Source organism: Pelobates fuscus, chromosome 4 (genome assembly GCF_036172605.1).
Source record: "Pelobates fuscus isolate aPelFus1 chromosome 4, aPelFus1.pri, whole genome shotgun sequence".
Classification (NCBI taxonomy): Eukaryota; Metazoa; Chordata; class Amphibia; order Anura; family Pelobatidae; genus Pelobates; species Pelobates fuscus.
In genome coordinates, this window is record NC_086320.1 from 263,416,325 (window position 1) to 263,433,035 (window position 16,711).

At 39.0% G+C, this 16,711-nt stretch overlaps 1 protein-coding gene across 1 annotated transcript in view; it reads left to right on the forward strand.

Moving 5' to 3' along the window:
• VPS41 (VPS41 subunit of HOPS complex) overlaps positions 1–16,711 on the forward strand; it is a 312,102-nt gene that overhangs the window by 72,331 nt on the left and 223,060 nt on the right. Inside the window, exon 4 of the mRNA XM_063450642.1 lies at positions 3,183–3,260. Coding sequence (XP_063306712.1) covers positions 3,183–3,260 — 78 coding nt within the window. The remainder of the gene's footprint in view (positions 1–3,182; positions 3,261–16,711) is intronic.

Genomic DNA, 16,711 nt, shown 5'->3' on the forward strand with positions numbered 1-16,711 from the left:
TTTTTTTCTCATTCTTTCTTTCTGGAAAAAAAAAAGGGCAACCTTGTAGGAGTAAAAGCATTGTAAAGGATGAATTGGTAATTGACCACTCTTTCATTTCACCAATCTAGTATTATTATTATGTTTTGTTATAACATTTTGCCCTATTTAACAATCCAAAACATATTTGAAATAGGTATGCAACTTCATTTTCAGAACTTTCTTAGAAGGTCATTTGGTATGTATGCATTTAAAAGAGCCTGACACGCTTAGCAGTTGTTGTAGATTTGAGTATTTAATTATGGGTTGCAATGAGCCATGCTTGAAGGCAGTGAAATAAAGGTAATTTGTTAGGATGGGTAATAGAAGTAAATCTGAATTATACAAAATACATTGGATGTATCTGAACGAAAAGTCACTTAAAGAGCCATCTCAGAATAACAAAGGAAATGTTAAAAATAAATAAGAGATAATTTTTACTTAAACTTATTCATTATCATATTGATGATAAAACTTTTCTTTATATAATGTTCAATTGGATTAATATTGCAGTAGCACTATTGCTTGAACATTTATGTGAATCCTGTTATTTAACCCCTTAAGGACACATGACATGTGTGACATGTCATGATTCTCTTTTATTCCAGAAGTTTGGTCCTTAAGGGGTTAAATGGAAGCATATCATTGAAGTGCACACATGTTTGGTGAAAAAAACATGCCACCCCACACTGTATAGGCATCATAAACCCTAATCTTCCCCCTATTAATTTAAAGGGGAACTCAGTCGAATTTACACTAATGAATACTAACACTACGTTACCTTTATCTGTGTTAACCTTTTTTGTCAGATTTTCTTGAAAATTTAAAGAAAATTAAGCAAATTATATTATATTATATTAAAGTTAAGACAAGGCAAAGCCAAGGCAGATACAAATGAAGAAGAGAAATTTAAATATTGCCGGTATATTTGTTCCGTTTTAAGAAGTGGGGCAATTGCCATGAAAACCAATGAAACAACAGATACATTTCCTTGGTAACTCCTTCTATTTCATATTTTTACACCACCTTTTAGAACACTTTAAGAATTTTATCCGCCATTGTTTAATTTCTTCTCTTCTCTGCATGCTTTCTCTATGCTGATTACCAGGCAGAATGGGTAATGATTGACATTGTGCAAAGGTGTAGGTGCCCAGTTTCAGGATATCAATCTTTGTTTAAGTTTATCTTATTTTCCTGTACTATAGCAGCAGTGCATGAGGGTTGTCCTTAGTGCATGTGGACAGCAAGCCACCTAAAGAAATAAACTTTGAGATCATCATGTCCCTCCCCCTCATACCTTAAAGTGCCCTTGGCAGTTCTTAATTGTCATGAGCTGGACGAACAGTAGCCCTCTCTCTGTCTTAATCAGATGGTGGGATAGTCAGGGATGCTATCTGGGGATTTTTACAAAGCAAATGCTTGCTGCGTGGCGAGCTGTGTGGCACCTGGCATCATCGTGTAGCTGCAGGAGTGGAATTACAGGAAATTTTCACCAGCATCCTTGACAATGTGGTGGTCCCAGGAGGCACCCAATGGAGGGGTGGATCCTGTGCACACAGCTTTCCAATTGTGCTACTAATGGAACACCATTTGATGGAGCCAAGTTTGAACATTTGGATTTCTGTTGAAAGCTGTGAAGCCTGTCTGACATCAAAAGTGCTTGTCCATTTCAGGATTAGTGTGGCCACCAGCCATACTCCAATCACCATAAGAACTATGTTCTGTTCACTGCTATGTACAGACAGAAACCTTGGTGGTGCTATATATGATGCAATTCATCCCATAAGATCATTTAAAACATACAGCTCACTGTGGTTATAGTGTCAGGAGTTTCATGGTTCCACCAGCACTCCCTAATTATAAGCAGTCAAGCTGTTTTAGAATGATTTGACTTTTTATCTGGATTTAACTGGGCATCACTCTCTAACTCTGCAGTTCAGGGCTTGGTTTATTGGCTTAGAGCAATCGGCTTACACTCGTAAGCAGTGAACTAGCCCTGCATTAAACTTAGGAGAGCTTACAGAAGATCCTGTTTAGGAGCTTCCATCTCTTAGTCATTAGTAGTGGAGGTGGGGAGTGGTGCTTGACTTACCTCAAGTCATAAGTCAAACTGTTCTAAAATGGTGTGACGACCTACAATGTAAGGAACACTCCAAATCCCTAAAGCACATAAAGAGTGTCCCCTTGGTCTTGTTATGTAAAAGTGCTAATTTCAAAATGCCAACAGGTAGTACCTTTTGTTTTGTTATATAAAGTGATTTATAAATGAAATAGGGAACAGCAGAGAAAATAGCATGCAAGACAATACTGAAAACGGACAACCGCTCAAGTAGCTTGCTCTTTGGTGGGTCCCCACTCACATCTCTAGCTACTTTTAGCTCATCTTGTGTCATTACAAAGAGAACGTAAGCCATCTGCATACCAGACTGGTCCACGAGGGCACAACTCTCTACCTTACCGCTGCTAAGACAACCCAGACAATCGTTTTGGCCTTGTTAAGCCTCATAATAACTTAACTGTTACACCCTCTCCATAGACAGGCAAGAGGGTACTATTCCATACTCTCTTTGAGCACTTGCTAATTTGAAAGCAATTTGCATTTATGTCCTAGATTATGCCTGTAGAATATAGCTTTCATTCTTTCACATTTAGGTGAAACACACCATTTTTACACATTTAAATGATACCTACTTCTAAATAATATAGTAGCTTAAATCTTAACTGTTCTGGTGGGTAGTTCTTGTATTCTTTTGCAGCTTGAATCCTGATAGATATTCTAGATATAGTTAAATTGCACAAATTCAATCCTATAAATAAAGTTTACATTATATATAATAGCTACAGGAATATTATAGCCATCTGTCCAATCTTTAGAGCCCCCATAGCTCTTGCCCTGTACTTGACACTGGTTCTATTACACTGATTTGCTTCTGGGACACTGAATTCATGCTGCATTTTTAATTACTTGCCAAGTTGGTGCTCAGAAATGTGACATGCCAGTTTTTGTCAGCTGACGGGCATTATATTAATAATTGTCAAAAGCTAGCACTAAACAATATAGTTAATATTTCTAGTAAAAAAAATGAATACGGTTATACTTTATATTCTTATATTTGAAAAATATAAATGCTAATGCTTATCTTTATTGCTTTAATTTTTCACAGTTCCTGGCATTAGGAACGCACAATGGGAAGGTTTATTTGCTTGACATTCAAGGAAACATGACACAGAAGTTTGACATTGTAAGTATGCGATAATGACAATTGAAAGAATGAAAAATATTATGTCTGATTGAAAATCTTGTATTTTGGTCAACTTAATCTGAACAAACTCGGTCACTGCATATGTGACATTTGTATTGCTAATGCAGATTGAGTTAAAATCTTTTGAAGCAGAGGATTCATTTGATGAGACACAGCAAGCTCCATAATAACTTATTCTGATTTCATAGGTTAAGGTGAAAGGAGATCCCATGTCCATGTCTTCCTGTACATCCATATTATGATATTTTTATAACTGCAGTGGCAAGTCAAAAAAAAAATCCTGCTGTTATATTGATTAACTTTGAATGGTGAGGAATGAAGATGCCAGAAAACATTTAGCAGCTGTTTTACCACAATATAAGGCATCATTCACCTTTTGTAATGAATGAGGTTGCTGCCAGTCAGGGCCGGTGCAAGGATTTTTGCCGCCCTAGGCAAAAGTAAAGTTTGCCTCCCCCCCCATATAATCTGCCATGTTAACTGTGTGTGTGTAATGCATTGTGTGTTTTTCTGTGTGCAAGGGGTGCATTGTCTTTGTGTGTAAGGGGTGCATTGTGTGTGATGGATGTCAATCTCTCCCCCCCTCCCTTGTCACTCTCTTCTCCCCCCTCTCCCTCCCTTGTCACTCTCTTCTCCCCACCCTTGTCACTCTCTTCTCATCCCCCCTCCCTCCCCGTCAATTCCCCTCCCTGTCAATTTCTTTCTCTCCCCCCTCCCTGTCAATTTATTTCTCCCCCTTCTCCCTCGTCACTCTCTTCTCCCCCCTTCTTGTCACTCCCTTCTCCCCTCGACCACTCTCTAATTCCCCCTCCCTCCCTGTCAATTCCCCTCCCTGTCAATTTATTTTTCTCCCCCCTGTCAATTTATTTTGCGCCCCCCCTCCTTGTCAATTTCTTTCCCCGCCCCCTTCAATTTCTTTTTCTCCCCCCCTTTCAATTTCTTCTTCTCCCCCTTTCAATTTCTTCTTCTCCCCCTTTCAATTTCTTCTTCTCACCCCCTTTCAATTTCTTCCTTCCCCCTCCCCTTTCAATTTCTTCCTCACCCCTCCCCTACCTCTGTTGCAGCGTGGCCGAGCTCTGTATGGTCCGCGGGTACAGGGAGCTTTTGTTTCCTGTACCCGGCCGGACTAAAAGGAAGTGCACAATCAGTGTGCACTTCCTGTTAGTCCGGCCGTGTACAGGAGACAGACGCTCCCTCTACCCGCGGACCATACAGGGCTCGGCCACGCTGCTATTATTTGATGCTTCAATAAATAAATAAACACGATTAGAAGTGCACTTCAACAAGGTTATATATATATATATATATATATATTTGTGCTCGGAATTTAGTACATAATGGATAGTATCTGTAAGGGCAAAGTTGGTTGTGGTGTGCCGAAACCAACGTACGAGTGGGCCTGTAAATAAAAGAGGGCAAAAGAGAAGTTCGAGAAAATACACACTTTATTGCCTTTTTACATAACCAAGTTCCTGAAAGCTTGACAAAGCTCTTTTTCTGGTCGTGGAATATAAGTATGGTATATGGAGGATTTCCATCGCCCCAGTCTCTTGATGATGTGGACCAGTGTATTAGTGCTGGAGGCTGAAGAGGCGGCTAGTATGCGAAAGGATTGCCCGGAGAATGAAGCCGGATTGAAACCCAGTTTAGATAGTAGTATTCTGACGTGAGACGTGAATTTAGCAGTGGTAAGCGGTTGCCCTTGTATTGATAAGAGCGGAGAGTCTGGTAAGTGCGCGTGATGGGTTGACCGTAGGTGGTCTAGCGCCTTGACCGGACACCAGGCATTATCAGTAGGGAAGAGAGGAATTACAGTGGGGTGTAGTGAATGATTGGTTTTAGTTGATGGGATCGAAAGTAGATAGTGATCCTCCACCTTTGTGAGGTGCAATGTTTTAAGGCTGTGCGTGATATCTCCTTGACAAACAACGGTGAACTCTCTAGGTCTGAGAAAACCGTAGAAAGCAAGATAGATAGCCGCTTTGATCACCAGGTTTGTGTCTGGATCAAACGGGGATTCGTCAAGGAGATTGCTAAGTGATCTGAAGATAGGCCCATCTATAGGTAGTATTGTGATAGTGAGTGGAGCTGAAACTTTTAACATACCTTTCAATACCTTTTTAATGGGATATGATGACAAGAAGGGGGTGTTGTTAGGGAAATTTGTGAGGCTATGGTGCTGAACCCCGGTGAGGTAAAGTCTTATGGTTTTGTGAGAAAGTTTAAGATGTAAGTGGCAGAAAGAGGCAAAACCCTCCATGGTTTGTATAGAAAGGTCACCTTGTAAACCGAATTCTGCAGTGAATTTGTTAAATATGGTAAGTGCCCTATTATAAGAGATAGCTGTGTTAGGTGATAGTGCTTGGTGAGTGAGAGTCCTAGCGTGATGCATTAATGTGCTCAATCCAGGATTAGTTCGTGAAACCGTGGTGTCCTGGATGGCTGGTGGTGAGCCGTAGGGAGTGCCTGAGAGAATACCTGGAATTGAGAGCGAGAAAGAGCATCAGCTGCCGTGTTGTGGATACCCGGGATGTGAAAACAAACTAAGTGAAACTGACCGGTTGCTGCTAGCCAGGTCAGCTTGCGAATCAGCCGCATGATGGTCAGGGATGATGAGCGCCCCTTGTTAATGATTTCGCAAGCTGCCGAGTTGTCAGAGTAGCATTTTACTGCCTTGCCGGACCAGAGATGACCCCAGGTGTGTGCGGCCGCCACAATGGGATAGATTTCAAATAGGGCTGAGGTCTCCCTAACCATTGCTAAGATATATAGTTTACATCATTTTGCAATGGTTTGCTCAGCATAGCGGTAACAAGACCACAAATATCCCATTCACATATGGCTGCACTGACATTTGCCCTTATCTTAAGTGATGTGAAGGCATTTTACAGTTACTATTGTTATATTTTGGCAACACAATGTATGGATTAAAGATATACCTATACACAGATGACTGACTTCTATACAGTTTGTGAATGTCCACATGAAAGAATATGACAAAAAATTATAATACATCAAGTAGAGACCACTCTGTTTGCAAGCTTTCACTCCATTAGTCAAATTGTATGGATAGTATTGTTCACTCCTTGTGTACGACTACCTTACTTCAAGCTCCTGCATTTTACACAGTGTCCTTAAAATGTCAGATGTCTTAAGCCAGCTGTCCTTAAAATGTCACTGACTCCTATGGCTCACTGGTAACCATATTGTAAAATAAAATAAATAAATGATGTAAAATCTAGCTGCTAGCTGCAGCGATCAAGGTGGCCAGGCATAAGAGCATGTGCACAGATATTACAGATATCCAAGTTCTAGCATAGTTTAGTAGTGAAATTGATTCATATTTATGCAATTTTAGATCAGTTTTGAACAGTCCTGCATCTGCCTCTACAGAGACATGTGGTGGAGAAGATTGGATGTGAAGTGGACACCCAGTGTGACCCAGGTTATTTGTCAAACCATGCTAAAATGGTCTGACATCTTACTTTGGGATGGTATCTTTGCATTTCTGGCATCATAACCACTACAGCAGTGCTTGCAGTGTTCCTTTAACTTATATCTGAAATATGATACTTTGGTTTTTCATTCGAACTTACCTTTGACTATCCCACAGTCTTAATATTGTTGTTTTAAGTATAGCTCCAGCATGACTTGCTGCTCTGTACATTAGCATATTTTAAAACAGTAAAAGTTCAATAATAGCAGACATCTGTTTTACCAATGTTTTTCCAAAAGCAGATGAAAAGCCCAATTTTAAAGAGACTATCTGTTTTCCTGGCACTGCAGGACCCTGCAGTGCTCCTCTCCCTCCCATCTCATGTTGCTGAAGGTGTTAAAACACCATTCAGTGACTAACCAGAATCCAGCGCTGATGTCCCTCGGTGCTGGGTCAGGCTGCGCCGGTGGGAGAGACCTTATGCGCATGTGCGGTAATGGGCGCGCGCATTAGACCTCCCAATAGGAAAGCATTAATTAATGCTTTCCTATGGGGATTTCAGCGTAGTTTAAAACACTTTTCATAGACAGCCACTAGAGGAGGACTTAACCCTGCAAGGTAATTATTGCAGTTTCTAAAAACTGCAATAATTACACTTGCGGGGTTAAGGATGGTGGGAGTTGGCACCCAGACCACTTCAATGGGCAGAAGTGGTCTGGGTGCCTGGAGTGTCCCTTTAAGTCTGAAACAATTGATGGCTGAAATACAGAGCATCTAGTATTATATTATGTAAATGTTATTTCCCCCCCCCCAGAATTTTATTCTAATATTCAAAATAATCATACAGAGTATAGTAGTAGGATGGTTTGACATAAAAAGTGCATAGCGCATAAGTACACCACAGGTCTGCGGCTATGAACCAAGTTTCACATTTTATCCAGAAAAATATGCGAGTAACCCACATGGGTAATACAGAGCAAGGCACAGACACACACACAAAAAAAAAAAAAAAACTTGGAGAGAATAGAGGAAAAGGGGGAGAGATTACATATTTTTTAACTGTTAAAGTAAAAATATTTTTTGTGCGCTCTGCACATTCTAGGAATATCTTATTGGGGCACTTTAATACAATCAAACACACCACCAATTTCTGTTGCTATCAGGTTTGCAAGAAGGCTCTTTGACACATTGATGCAAATTACTCTCAAACTTTATTTATTTATACAATATTTTACCAGGAAGCATACATTGAGACTTCTCGCGTTTTCAAGTATGTCCTGGGTCCACAAAACATTACATTGATACAATAGGGTACAATAAAATACAAGTATATACAACACAGTATATACAACACAGTATATACAACATTTAACATGTATGAAACTTTAACAGGTAGGAAATATATAATCAATCATGACAGGTGCATTCTGTTTTAAGATATGTAGAAAGGGATCTCTTAAAGGAAACATAGAAACATAGAATGTGACGGCAGATAAGAACCATTCGGCCCATCTAGTCTGCCCAATTTTCTAAATACTTTCATTAGTCCCTGGCCTTATCTTATAGTTAGGATAGCCTTATGCCTATCCCACGCATGCTTAAACTCCCTCACTGTGTTAACCTCTACCACTTTAGCCATTCAATGCATCCACTACCCTCTCAGTAAAGTAATACTTCCTGATATTATTTTTAAACCTTTGTCCCTCTAATTTAAGACTATGTCCTCTTGATGTGGTAGTTTTTCTTCTTTTAAATATAGTCTCCTCCTTTACTGTGTTGATTCCCTTTATGTATTTAAATGTTTCTATCATATTCCCCATGTCTCGTCTTTCCTCCAAGCTATACATGTTAAGATCCTTTAACCTTTCCTGGTAGGTTTTATCCTGCAATCCATGAACCAGTTTAGTAGCCCTTCTCTGAACTCTCTCTAAGGTATCAATATCCTTCTGAAGATACGGTCTCCATTATTGCGTGCAATACTCCAAGTGAGGACTCACCAGTGTTCTGTACAATGGCATGAGCACTTCCCTCTTTCTACTGCTAATGCCTCTCCCTATAAAACCAAGCATTTTGCTAGCATTTCCTGCTGCTCTATTACATTGTCTGCCTACCTTTAAGTCATCAGAAATAATCACCCCTAAATCCCTTTCGTCAGATGTTGAGGTTAGGACTCTATCAAATATTCTGTACTCTGCCCTTGGGTTTTTACGTCCAAGATGCATTATCTTGCACTTATCCACATTAAATGGATTTTAGGCCTGGGAAGATTTGCAAGTGTGCGGGAGGTCGTTCCATAATTGCGGTGCTCTGTAGGAAAAGGAGGAATCGGGTTGCTTTCTTTTTGTATTGAGGTAGACTAAATAAAGTGCTGGATCGGAGGTTATCGGAGGTGGGGAAAGCTGTGGAGAGCGTTCTGCTCAGGTAGGGTGGGAGCTTCCCAGAAAAGCTCGTAAACACTAGGCTGGAAAGATGAAGGGTGCATCTGGATTCCAGCAACAGCCAGTTTAGTTCTCTTAGCTTGTCACAATGGCAGGTCATTTAATTACATTGTAGCACAAAGCGGCAGAATGACTTATACAATTTATTAAGTTTATTAATGTGGGATTGCGGTGCAGATGCATATACTGCATGCCTATAATAAATGATTGGCATCAGCATTTGCTGTATAATCTTTTCCTTTGCTGTAGGGCTTAGGGTGGATTTGTTTCTGTACAGGGCACCTAGTTTTGGATAAAGTTTTGTGGAGGCCAAAATATACATTTGGGTCTAACAACATACCCAAGTATTTGAAAGTGTGGACTGCTGATTTTGTTTTGATGGATAGATTGTAATTGTGTAATTTAGATACTGTTCCAAAGATCATTGTGACAGTTTTGTCAGTGTTTATAAACAGTGAACTTTGTCATGAATTTATACAGAGAATTGTATTTGGCTTTACTGCTGCAGGGCTATATGGTGCATGGGCTGATGGATGCCCATGGAATAGGCCCATATATTTTTTTAATTTTTTTTTAACTATTCTTCACATGTGGATATAGGGAAATACAATTTGTGTGGACTGGCTGACAATGAAATTAGTTAATGTAAAGCTGACTTTGTGCACTATGCAAATGTCTTGCAGCTTTAGTCTCTCTGACTCTGTGGCATGTTCCCTTTCTTTCTTCACTCACTGCATACACCTTTTCTCTGTCCCAGACTGTATAACAGGAACTTCTGCCTGCTAGTAAGAAGGTAAGGAGAGCAGTTGACAAGTGAGTGCTACAGGATAGTCCTTGAAAAGCGTGGGGCGAGTGCATCATTATACACATTTATGCTAAGCTCAGGGTGCTATCTGCATAATATGCTCTTAGTTGCCAGCCTGCATGATTGGCAGGCAGCCAGATATGCATTCACGCCAGGCTGATCTAATTCTTCACGCATATTTTATTACGCATGATTTGGGCAGTTCTGGTTACGTGACTTACGTCAGTGGCCCACGCTTTTATCCCACTCACTGAAATCCTGCTTCACTGGACACTGGTGTTAGAGGGTATGGATTTACGTGAAAGATGAAAGCGAGAGATTAGCGTAGGGTATTTGTTTTCTTAAAGCTATATCCTGTGAGTTTCCCTCCAGCACTACCTCCACCAGATACATGACAATTGGGAGGGTTAACTGTTTTAGTGCTTTCTGTCAATACGATTCTATAATTAGGCCCATCATTTTCAGCACCAGACCCAATGGTCTCTTAATATGGCCATGCTGTGGTACATGTATAAACCTCACTGTATTACTGTGGGGTAGAGTAATACATCAATACTCACTGCACACTACTTTGACTTTTATTGCTGTGAAACTCTGTCACACATTACTGACCTGTGATACACTCCTACACAATTTGCACTACTTTGATTTATTGCTGCAACTCTGTGATGCCTTAAGTCACACTGTGTTTTAATGCATTTTTTTGTTGTATTCTATGTTCTGACCACCTTCCACCATTAGTCTAATGAAAGAATAGGAAATGTTAAGATATCTTTTAATGTGACTACTCAAGGAGTATATAACATTAGCACTATGGATTTTTAAATTGTATTTTCTTTCTTTCATGACTTACCAACTAAAGACCTAGCAGGATAACTAACTCCCATCGGTGACAGTATGATTAAAGAAAGAACCGAGCAGATTACTAGTCCTTAATGGTGGCCAGCTTTGACTCAAAAAGATAAACGAAACACACCTGCATGCAGGGACTGTAAAGTCTAGGGCAAACCTTGGTCAGGGATATCAGAGGAGCAACGATGTGAGTTAGAAAGCCAAATTAGGAATATGGATATTGGGACAGTCACAAATAACCCAGGGGTCATATACCGGATAAACAGTGACACAATACATGTAACTGCTCTCCACACACTCTACTGTGCACTCTCATGGTTTCTATTGACTGATGCACTGGAGTTTGGTCTCTTTGAAATGATGCAAGATACCAGAACTATGGCAGCTGGCCTCAGAATTGACTCCTGGTCAGACAATGTGCAGCAGGGCAGGTACTTATACAAGACTACACAGTGTGCACATGAGCACTGGTAAAGACTGGATCATGAAAAAGCTTATTACATGCCCCATGGAGTTCATTCATGCTGGCCTGGCAATTACACTCATTCTTTGCCCCTTTCTAGATAAGCATACATCATGGCTTGTGTATGTTTATATATAACATGAATATATGACTGTGACTTAATGGGAAAATCCAGCTTTTCATTGGGATTTAATTAGCAAATATTTCGAATTTAGTGAATAACCCTTTGTTAATCACTATGTACATCTCGATAGTGTGTGTTTCTGTATGTGGTGGCTGTGTGTGTCCATGTCTAGTGTTTTCAGGCTGTGTGGAAGTGGTTGTGGTGTGTGGCTGTATGTAATATGTTTTGGCTGTATGCTAGCTTTTTTCAGTTGCGTGGTTGTGGTGTGTGCTGGCTGTGTGTAACTGGTGGGGATGTAGTGGCTTTCTGTAGTGTGTGGATGTGGTACAAGGTGTGTATGTGTGTGTGTGTATGTATATGGATGTGGTGTGTGCTGTCTGTCTGTAATGTATGGTGTGTGCAAAATGTGTGTTGTGTTGATGTGGTGTGTTTTTAACTGTATGTAATGTGTGTGGAACTTTGTTTTGTCCTCTGCCTCTCTTGTTTAGCTTTCTCAGGGAGGGAGGCTATGGCCACTGGTGGTCTGTTGGGGTTTAAGCCCCCAGTGGTTGACTAGGGCATGTTTGGTCTTCACTTTGAGAAGGTGCAGACCACAGTAATTGCTCCCTCAGGGTCCCAGCATTCAATGAGAATTCCCAGCCTTCGCTCTGACTCAGTGAGCATCTGATTGTGAAGGAGTGATTACTGTGGTATATGCCCACTGGTGGAGAAAACCTCATACTTCCTATAACCCCCATGCCCCACTATAGCTTGCCTCCATGAACACTCTGCCTGGCTCCCCTATCACCTTTGTGGATTTTTGCTGTTAAAGTATTCTTGCCATTGTTTTCTATGGTTTGCTTACTGGTTCCCTGACCTAATAATGGGTGGGGGGGATAATCCTATGTTGTTATGGAATTGGTTTAGCAGAATATGCATATATACTAAGACAGCGAAAATATCACCAAGTTCTTGGATCATTGCAACTGAAAAAAACTTTTTTTAAAGCTACACCTATGCTTTGTCAGCATAGAACAAATAATCTATTTCTGTTGTTAGAAATATAAGAACACACATTAGGACGCTGACACAGCTGGTCTGGTGCGTGAGAGGTCAAAGGTTCTACTTGTTAAGTCGACTAAATCTAATTAAGTGTCTTGTTTCAAATATTCACAGGCAAAAAAGCCTCCAAAGACAATTTTTAGAATGTTCGATAGTCGACATTGACCTTCCTTTGTAAGCATCAGTCAAGTACAATTATTCTGCCTCATTTGTTTGATTTTGCTGATTGGATAATGAGATCTAAACACATATAGGTATTGATTAGATAAGCATTAAAGGCTAAATATGATAAATACATTTACATATTAATTATTAATTATTGGTCATATGTCATTAGGTTGGCTGATTCTTCTTTAATAATTCATATATATAATTATCCACGATCTTTTACTCTCATTTGTGATGTATGTGCCATGGTGCTATATATATATATATATATATATATATATATATATATATATATATATATATATATATATATATATATATATATATATATTTATTTATTTATAAAATATTTTAACAAGAAGGATACATTAAGATTTCTCTTGTTTTTAAGTATAAATGTGTGCTTTTATTTTTTAATGAGGTCAGATCACTGTTTACATTGAGATAAACATATTATATATACGTGCAGACTATAAAGTATGTGAATAAGAAAAAATATATATTTGACTTCTGTAATTTTCTACATTGCTAGACATTTGCCCGCATTCTAATGCAGGCAACGAAAAATATAAAAAGTAAATTTAAACTGTGAACTTCTAAAAAAAAACAAAAAAAAAACTAACTAACTAATGGAGGACTTGTTAATTTGTTGGAAAGTGCTGTCAGTAGGTTTGGTTACTTAATTCAATAAAAAAGGAAAATGATCTCTTTTAATGTGTCTGTAAATCTTATCTTTTCAAAGATTTTCATTAATAAATGTTTCAGTAATACAGCAAAGATAATAGCTATAACAAAAACAGAGGAAATATGAATGTACATTAAGCATGTGAAACTCGTGGCCCGCGGGCCCCAATGCGGCCCACAATGAATATCTTTGCAGCCCGGTGAGCCGCGAGTTTGAGACATGCTTACTAAGGCAGAGTAGGCACCTGCTCTCCCCATGTTGCAGGTGCCTACTCCTGCTCAAAATTTACCTGATACCAGTAAAACCATCATTTTAGACGCAATGGAATGTTTTGCTAAGCATAACTTACAGGATGCTGTGTAAATAACCAGCCAGGATTCACATACAAGTTGATAGATACTTTACCATCTAATATACATGTTTCAAAAAATTGGAGCAAAATGTAATCATAACAAATAACAGGACTATTCTGAGGAACTTTAACAAAATCTAAAACAAAACCAGCTAACCATTAAGTACTTTACAAGGTACCAGACATCTAGTAAACAAAAATGCAAAACCTCTGAGCATACACACTTTCTTTAACATATTTATATTTTGTGTGCCAGTAGAGTATTATTAACATGTATACTTTATTGCTTCCACTTGAAATGCATAAAGCAAAGTGACAATCAGTTCCATTAAAAGTTATTGTTTCTTAACTTTCTCATATTTCTTATTAATGTATTGCTTTTTTTTTTTTTTGTTCTTAGTGTTTGCTGCTTCTTTGGCTTTTGTGTGCTTACGTTCTAACACCTTATAAAAAAAATCCAAATAAATATTTAAATACTTGTTTCCATTTCCATTTTGAATGTACCATAACATTATAAAACCAAATATAGACAGGTAAATAAAGCAATACTTTATATTGAAATTTAAATTAAACCGAGAAACAAAACAGAAAAAAAAAAAAAAAAAATTATTGGTTTGTCATACATTTTTCATGATTTATCAAAAATAATTTTAAAGACAATTTAATATCAAGAGATTCTTTGAATTAGTATACTTTTCTGTAAGTTACCAAAGTACAAACAGATTAAAAACATATTTGCAAATTAGTTTTGTTGTGTTCATTTTCCTGAAAGTTTTGAACTACAATGCCCATGATCCTTTAAATGAAACAGCCATCACTCTCAAGATTCCGTAGCTATCAGCCATGATACCTTGAATGAAACAGATAGGCAGGGAATCATGGCTGATAGCTACGGAATCTTGAGAGTTGTAGTTCAAAACATCTGGGGGGCCTGCAGGTTGTGCAGGTCTGCTTTAAAAGAACTCTCCAAATGTCTTTTTTTTTTTTTTTTTTTTTAAATAGCTTTTTTATTTGTCAACTTTGCGTGGTACAGGCAGACATAGGTATATTTAGTTAGTTAACATTTCCATTATCAATACAATTGGATTAAACGGAATAGAAATACATAGTGGTATAAAAATGCTTACAATAGTATCACAGTAAAACAGATGTAAATTGACTGTTCAGTATTGTTTTTAATCTTAATTTTGGCCCATGGTTTCAGATCTTTTGGGTGGTTATAGGGTTGAAACATATTGTGTGTCTAAAAGGAGTTCATATCTCCGTTCTTTTGAGGTCCTTGCAAGAATTGGTCCAAGGGTGCCCATATGTTCATGAATTCCCCAAATTTGTGTGTGGACATATATGATAATACTTCCATTGTTTTGATGGAATCTACTTTTAGGATCCATCCCATAATTGTAGGTGTTTTTTCTTGTTTCCATTTAGTGGGCATGAGATTATTTGCAGCTGTGAGTAAGTGGTTAATCAGCTTTCATGTTGGTTTTGCTAAGGGGGCGGGGTACAGCATGAGTATTAGTGCTTGTGGTGTGAGTGACAGTTTGTATCCTGTGATCACTGGATCAGGGTGGTTATTTTTCCCCAGTATTCTTGGATTGTATTGCAATCCCACCATATGTGGCTAGGGGTTCCTTCTGTGGATTTACATCTCCAACACGTGCTGGAGGAGTTTGGGAAGAACTTATTGATTCGAGATGGGGTCAAATGCCAACGTGCTATGCGTTTATAGTTGCTTTCGTGTATGTTGGTGTTTGTGGAGGATTGAAATATGTTTCTGAATATTATCTCCTACTCCTCTGGAGTTAGCATAATGTTTAATTCCTCTTCCCAAGGCCAGTCAGGGGTCATAGGATTCTTCTTGCTTGCAGCATCATCCAGGAGAGGTCCAGGTAGATTTGAATTTGTGCCCCGTGGAAGAGAAGTGGTTGGGTGGTCTGCCACAATTCACGGATGTCTTCTTTCACCCCATAATAGTGTAGGCGGCACCCTTGCGGCTTCTATTGCTGGGCTTCTTGGTTTGAGTGCCCTGTGGGCTCTGTCAAGTAAAATGTGCTAATGTTGTTGATGCGCTGTCTGAGATAGCTGGGCTGGGTGGCGGTGACACCGGCTCTGACACGGGCTCCGGCGCCATCTTGGGGCCTACCTCCTCGTTTTGCTGCACTAACTTGTCTCTGAAATATTTATTCAGCATGCCCGTTTTTGCTCCGGGCTGTTTGCTGGGAGGCTGGGTATGGGTGTCCCATGTTGCTGGATTCACCCGATGGTCGTGGATTGCCCGGGTTCCTCGCTGGAGCTCAGCTAGTGTGTGTCCAGATTGTCTCGCGGTTAGCTCCCCCCCCCTTTCCAAATGTCTTTATGTGTGAAGAGTGTGTCATATTTTTTTAATTTCACAGAAATTGCAGAATTCAATAGAATTTGTAACTTTTATAAATTATCATTGTTACACCCCAAGGGCCCAGGCTGTTAATCAGGTAACCGGTCCCATGATTTTCTGGTTGTCTAGCCGCTTGAGATTAGCTCTTGAGTTCTTGTATTCCATATTGACTTATAGATATAGTGCAGAGTTTTTCAAGTTGGAGAAATGTGCTATGTGGATTCCCTCTGGGGTCTGTCAAGTGGCAGATGAGATTTAATGTAGATAAATGCTACGTTATGCGTTTTGGGGTGAGGAACACATAAGCAACCCTACATGATACTGAGTTAGTAAAAACAATAACGCAGACAATAGTTAAAGACTGCAAACTGGGGAATAGTTATAGAATGCAGACTAGGTAACAATATGTAATATCAAGTAGTAGTTGCTAAGACCAGTAAGGCATTGTCATTCATAAAAATGGGAAATATTTCACAGGATGGAAATATAATTTATCTTTCTAAATTAATGGTAAGGCCCTAACTTGAATACATGGTGCAATTTTTTACACCAGTTTTAAAAAAAAGTTAGTCTAGAACTATAAAAAGTGCAGAGACTCACTATAGCATTAATAAGGGGAATGGAAGATTTCAGTTCTAAAAAAAAAAAAGGCTAGGAAATGTTTACTTGTTTTGAAAACATAGATTAGAAAC